This window comes from Austrofundulus limnaeus, unplaced genomic scaffold (genome assembly GCF_001266775.1).
Source record: "Austrofundulus limnaeus strain Quisiro unplaced genomic scaffold, Austrofundulus_limnaeus-1.0 Scaffold570, whole genome shotgun sequence".
In the NCBI taxonomy this organism is placed as follows: Eukaryota; Metazoa; Chordata; class Actinopteri; order Cyprinodontiformes; family Rivulidae; genus Austrofundulus; species Austrofundulus limnaeus.
In genome coordinates, this window is record NW_013952972.1 from 86,112 (window position 1) to 92,917 (window position 6,806).

The window sequence follows — 6,806 nt, forward strand, 5'->3', positions numbered from 1 at the left end:
GCTGGTTGTGACACAGCGTTTCGGCTGGTTGTGACACAGTGTTTCGGCTGGATGTGACACAGCGTTTCGGCCGGCTGTGACAGTTTTTCGGCCGGTTGTGACACAGCGTTTCGGCCGGCTGTGACACAGTTTTTCGGCTGGTTGTGACACAGCGTTTCAGCTGGTTGTGACACAGCGTTTCGGCTGGTTGTGACACAACGTTTCGGCTGGATGTGACACAGTTTTTCGGCTGGTTGTGACACAACGTTTCGGCTGGATGTGACACAGCATTTCGGCTGGTTGTGACACAACGTTTCGGCTGGATGTGACACAGTTTTTCGGCTGGTTGTGACACAACGTTTCGGCTGGATGTGACACAGCGTTTCGGCTGGTTGTGACAGCGTTTCGGTGTGTTGCTCACCTGTTTCAGCTTGTCATCGGTGAGACAGTTGAGTTCGATGATGAACTCGCTGTCGGTGGGGGAGATCTGAGCGCAGGGGTCGATGATCTTGATGATGTCCAGCTGTTCTCTCAGACCCATCTCTGTGCTGACCTTTCGGCTCAGGTACTCGATGTACTCCACCTGTTGGTCCAAACAAAGCTTCTATCTCTGCTCCAACAGACCCAACAACATCTGGAGCTTCTCAGATGTTTCTGGATCAACGTACCTGCTCATCATTTGTCATGGCGCTCCAAGGCAGCTCATCCAGGTTGCGATGGGGGTGGGGCTTCAGCTTCCTCTTGGAAAACAAACATGGTGAACTCGGCACACTGGGGATTATGTCAGAGAGGACATCGCTGCCACTGGCGATGTCACTTCCTGGCAACTGGAAGAAGAAAAACCAATGAGATGTGAAATCACAAACACACAAACAGATGAAAAACAAACATTTTAACACAACAGAAACAGGTCAGAACCCGGCGCATCCGATACTCACCTGCCACTCAAACTCGCTGTCGGACCAGTCCCAGTACGTGCTGATGGAGGAGGAGACGTCACTGCAAACACTGCCCTCAGGAAACAAATCCAGAGATGTCAGTTCCTGGTCGTCCAGGAGGGAGTAACAGTCATCCTGGTCCCCGACAGAGACGGAGGAGAAGAGCTCCTCGCTGCACTCAGAGCTGGCTACACTGGTTCCACAGGATGTCAGGTTCCACCTGCACAGAACCGGGACAGCAGTTCAGATACATCAGATCAGGTTCTGAGGACTGGACTGTCAGTAGCTGCGTTTCCATTCACCATGAAAATGAGCAAATTAGAATTTTGAAAATAAATTTGCTCAATGGAAACACGTCAGTTCAAAAAAAATTACGTTTTTCGACTAAATGTTTTTGCACTAGGATGAGGTGGTTTTTCAGCCATATCGAAATTGGTGTTTTTCACAAAACTGCAGTGGAAACACTTTTTTCACATCACAGGAGTCACGTGATCAACAACCGGCTGTTTCTACTGGTGAAAAAGACGAAGAAGACAACAGGAAGTAGAAGTAGTAGTAATATCACAGAAGTAGTATAAAATAGTAAACTCAGCGACTACAATTTCCCAAAAACACAGCATACGTAGCCGCTCCCAAGTAGGGACTTGTCTCTGGAAAACCTCGATAAAAGACGCCGACGTCTCCTCTGATGATGAGCGCTAGTGTCGTGGTAGCAACATGCTATGTGTTTACATCCATCGCCGCCATGTTTGTAATGACTTATCATGAGAACAAACGTATTCACGCGTGACTTTAATAACATTTCTTACTTAACGGAAACACTGCAGTTGTGAAACTGTGTTTTTTCAACATTAACAGAATATCAACAAAGTTTTGTGCACATTTGCAATGGAAACACAGCTACTGTGTCAGGGTCAGATACTGCTGCTTCTTTAACCCAACAATCACTTGGCTCTGTTGCAGTGTTTGACCTTAGGAAACTACTGGTGGCTGAGCCGGAGAATCTCAGGCCAACACAAAATAAAATCAGCTCACTGAGCTCTTTTACAACGGGATTTTATTTAATAGAAGAAAATCTCTGACTTTGTCCACTAAATGTAAACAGAAGAGTGGAAACTTCAGTTGTCTGAAGTCAACAGGTACGGCAGGACGGGAAGACTTGGGTCTGATTGTTTGCTGTGAAAGACCAATCTCTAAAAGCTGCTGACACAGGACAGTTATTTACAGCATCTAAAGCAGTGATCCCCAAAGTACGGCCTGCAGGCCAAATCCGGCCCGCCTCCCCATTTGGTCCGGCCCCCAGAACAATACCAGAGAGTATTTAGGTTTTTTTTTTCATATAAGTGGTTAGCGTTAGCCCCGACGCTATCGCCATACATATGTATTAGCTCAGTGCTACACATTCTCCTCTCATCACTGAGGTCCTCCATCCACATGACAGAGAGGGGAACACAAAAATGACTCAGCTGTAACTGAAAATATGGATGGAGGACCTCAGTTTAGCTTGTGGCGCTAGCACCAAGCTAATACATATAAGACAATATAGCGTCAGCGCTAAAGCTAACAGGCTAATCTGAGGTTGTTCTTCCATGAAGCAGCTCTGTTGTCCTCCATCCATATTTTCAGTTCCAGGCTGAGTCATTTCTACCTTCTCCTCTCTGTCAACGCTCTCTGGTTTCATTTAAAAGAGTCGATCATCAGATATTGTCCAAGATTAACCTTCAGGGTGGATATAGCTCGCTAGCAGCCTCGCACCGAGGACCTATCCATGTCATCATTTACCCAGAATGCTTTGTGTGTAGATAAAATGGCTTCGTCCGTGTTAAAATATATTTTTAAAAATTTACAAAACTAAACAGCCTACAGTATTTTTACAGCCTTTATTTTACAGTTAAAATAAATGTTTATCAAATAAAGTCGAACGTTACAACTAATCATGGATCCCTTTAATTTGACAAGATAACATTTCCAAACAGGTCTAGTGTGGTCCTGATGAAACGAATGTGCTGAAAACAGCTTTTAGTGAAGTTTCACAAATCACAAACTTGATTTTAAATATTCTGCTATGAGTACAGAATAATCCAGTCCAGGTTTGACGTGTCTAAGTATTTTAGTTTTTAAACTAGAGCAGATTAAAGATGCTCAAGGTAGTGAAAAATTAGGTGGAATCGCCCTTTAGCCATTTCCTGAAGCTTCAGCTTGGCGCCTCAGTAATGATAAACCGATAGTGCCGGGGGGTGGGGTGTTTTAAGTTTAAAAAAGCTAACATACAGTCCTGTGTCAACAACTCTCTCTCTCACACACACACACACACACACACACACACACACACACCTGTTACTGTGGAATCGATGCAGCGGATCCGTCCTGTGACACGAGGACAGCTGACAGCTGAAGACACTGGCGTCCAGCGTCCCAACGTCACTGAGGTTGGCTCTTTGGGAGAGGAGAGGAAAAGGCTCCTCTGGGGCCAAAAACTTCTCATACAGAGATTCAGACATGGTGGCTTTTACCTGATGTAGAAAAACAACAACAACAACAACAATAACAACGAGGTAAACATGGAGAAAAGAATGTTTCAAATCATAAAAACTCTGCGAACCGCTGATTCAGCAGATTATAATGCTCATTTATATATAATTACATTCACGAGTTTATTCAGTTTGATCAATTTAAATTATTATTTATTAAAAACAATATAAATAAAATATATTACACAATTTTTAACATATTTTATAAACAGAAGCAAAACAAATCCTCTAAAGAACAGAAAACTTACGTTTACACATAAACCCAAACACATAAATCTTAATCATTTAATATTTTTCACTGAACCCAAGTTGTGAAATATATTTAAATTAAGCATCTTTGGTAAAAGTAAATAAAAAGTTTATTTTGATTGAGCAAACACGATTACAATTATTTTTCCACAGGAATATTTTCGACCATTGTTTTCATAAAGCCACTAACACGTGTTAATTAAAATTAGTAAGGTTTAAGAGCAATGACTACTGAGATAATCAGATATTTGAGTCAGAAGATTCATAATAATTGAGCCAGATTTCTAAATTATAAATAGTCTTTACTGATAACACAAGCTAACAACGTTAGCTACTTGCTAACGGGGGTAAAATCACTACGTAGCGTTCAGAAAAACACTAAACTAAAGATAACTAATTCCATCACATTAAAATATTATATCTAAACTGATAGAAAACCCAGTTCTATTAGGATTAGAGTGATTTCAAACCTAATACACCAACCTTTGGCCGTTCAAATAACAATCATTTCTTCTGACGCCATTTGCAAATCACGTTTTTTGATGCTGGAGCTTTTAATTATCGCGAGACTTCACAGCGAGACCGGAGAACACGTGACACAGAGGCGGAAGTTGAACTGTCTGGCAGAAAAGATAACATTTACTGGATTTCTGGACTTACATTTCTCCTCTTTTCCCAGGGTAGCCCTTCTTTAGCTGGATATTAGCATACAGGAGGCATGTCTGCGAGTCATGCCAAAGATTCAAGCTTTTTGGGTGGAAGAATCCCTCCAGAAATCGAGTCAATGACGAGAAACTTGAAGGATGTGGATCAAGAGTTGTTCAGAAAACTGCTAAAAGGTAAGACGGAGTGCTCTCAAATATAACAGAATTGCAGTTATCATATAAAATAGCTTGGTATTTGGTGTTATGTGGGCTGGGTGCAATTTACAAGCTCAGTTATTAAAGTTTATGAGGAAAAAGGCATGGAAAACTATTCTCCTTTAGTGATAAAAGACAATTGCACCATGTCAATAAAAAGCTCAAGCAGCTGACAGCTTCTTGGATCACGTGTGTGTCCAGCTGTGGTCGGTGCTCTGGAGGGGAAGGACTGCAGAGAAGTCCTGAGGTCGGTCGCAGAGACCAGCGTGGTCCCGCAGGAGAGGCTGAGCCACATCATAGCAGGGATGCACAGAGTCCTGTCCGAGGCCATCCGCATCCCTCCATCTTTACTCAAACAGGAGGTGAGCTGGCAGCTGCTGCACACAACCACAAACTGAAGGCTTGTCTCAGGACTCACTGTTCCAGCTGTCAGGGTCACAACCTCCCTCCTGAGTTTACAACAGTCAAAAATAATCTGCGAGAACCTCTTTCAAATGTTTGATCAGTGACCCAGCTGAGTGTTAAAGGTAAAAACTAGGAGGTTCACAACTCATTACATCATATTTTTAGTGATTGGTGAATTAAAATGTATCCAATGCAAAAGATAAGCTTTAAAAAATCTTTTTAAAGTTTCCGCCGTGTTTTATTTATTAATCAGAACAGAAGCAACATATTGACCAGCAGCTTGTAGAACCTCTTCATCATCCGCCTGCTCTTGGCATAGGTGAACTAGGCGGTCGCCTAGAGCACCATCTGCTGGAGGGGGCGTCGAACTGCAAAAGAAAAAAAAGTAATTATTTGTAATCCCTGGTTGTAACTCTGCTCAGCCCCCCTTTCAATTAGCTTTGTCTTAAAAAAACTATAATGAAGTATTACAGGAAAAATAAACTACTCGACCCATAAAACATCCCCCCCCCCCCCCCACCCGACTCGTCCTGCTCCGACACTCTGAGGGGAGGGGCTAGTAGTGCCTCTCAGGTAGCGGTTCGTGTTGACAAACTCAATAACAACAAGTCTGTATTTTRTTGTCCCATACATGTCAAMCTCTTCGGACGTTTACCTGGATAAAAAGCCTCAAAAATTCGTAAATTTTGCAAAAAAATCCAAACAACTCGCACTCGCGTTGGGGGTGTTATCAGCCTCGCTGAGGACATGAAAGCGCCCGCTGTGAAGCAGGAGGAAAGGAGAGTTCAAAACTTAATTCTACTGGCAGAACAGGTTGGAAGATGGCTATTTAATGTTATTGTTTTTTTTTTAAATCATCCTACAGGCTCTGACATGGTAGATAATTTTGAAAATGAGGTTTTGAAAAAATCCGTAAGACTTGAAAAAATCTGTGAGATTGCTCTATACGTCCGTATACCTGCAAAATGACGTAAAATCCTTATAACTTACAGACAATCTGTACAAGTTGACATGTTTACCATAGTACCTGACACTGTCAAACTTGTTTTTAGGAGTTCAAATTGGAGTGGGTAGGACATAGATCGGGGCGGGGGCTTCAACTCGCCTAGGGCACCAAAATGGCTAGAGCCAGCACTAACTGTGTTTCCATCAAGGCTTTAAGTGTCGCATTAAAAATGCAAAAAACAGTCAGATGAAAACAGCAAAATTCAAAAAAAAAAATCCTCAATTTGCTAAAATGTTTTTACGCTCGCTTGAGGTGGTTTTTGGGTTTTTCGAAAAACACTTAATGCGCAAAAGGAGAGATGGAAACTTTTGCAGAATAAGTTGTGACGTAGCGAACATTTACCTCACGTAGCTGATCAGCTGTTCCACGGTACCAGAGGTGGGACCAAGTCAGTGTTTTGCAAGTCTCAAGTAAGTCTCAAGTCTTCATCCCCAAGTCTCGAGTCAAGTCTCAAGCAAAGACAGTCAAGTCAAGTCTCAAGTCTGAAACTAGGAATTTCAAGTCCCCTCGAGTCTTTTTTTTTTTTTACCAATGTTGCAATTATATGTTAAATGTAAATAAAAGACCATGTGCCATTCGTGGCTGCAGTCGACCCGAAACTGGTACCGGTCCGGTACCAGTTTCGGGTCGACTGCAGCCGCGACTCGCAGCAGAACCAGTGTGGGAACCATGTTATTCACGCCTTGAAGTGTGCGCCATTCAGCGAAGAAAAGAACAGCAAGCTACTGACTGGCTTCAGAACCTCACCTGATCAGGTAGTAATTTCAGCCTATGTTACTGTTTTTCATCAGTGGACAAAAGACATTAGTGCTAAAGGCACAGGTATAACAGACTCTGT

General features: G+C 42.6%; 2 protein-coding genes across 3 annotated transcripts in view; one reads left to right on the forward strand and one right to left on the reverse strand.

The window, feature by feature from the left end:
* The window catches only part of fam199x (family with sequence similarity 199, X-linked), a 6,697-nt gene extending 2,449 nt beyond the window's left edge, over positions 1-4,248 (reverse strand). The window contains exons 1-5 of one of the 2 annotated variants that reach the window (XM_014026588.1): positions 4,181-4,248; positions 3,252-3,430; positions 918-1,137; positions 648-806; positions 401-562 (exon numbers count right to left, since the gene is read on the reverse strand). In XM_014026588.1, coding sequence (XP_013882042.1) covers positions 401-562; positions 648-806; positions 918-1,137; positions 3,252-3,418 — 708 coding nt within the window. In that variant the 5' untranslated portion in view covers positions 3,419-3,430; positions 4,181-4,248. Of the gene's footprint in view, positions 1-13; positions 563-647; positions 807-917; positions 1,138-3,251; positions 3,431-4,180 lie in introns of both variants that reach the window. The other variant, XM_014026589.1, reaches the window with a different exon arrangement.
* Positions 4,249-4,279: 31 nt separating this feature from the next.
* The window catches only part of commd5 (COMM domain containing 5), a gene marked incomplete in the record, with an annotated part of 9,342 nt that continues 6,815 nt past the window's right edge, over positions 4,280-6,806 (forward strand). Inside the window, 2 exon segments of the mRNA XM_014026590.1 lie at positions 4,280-4,536; positions 4,759-4,919. Of these exon segments, the coding sequence (XP_013882044.1) occupies positions 4,416-4,536; positions 4,759-4,919 (282 nt within the window).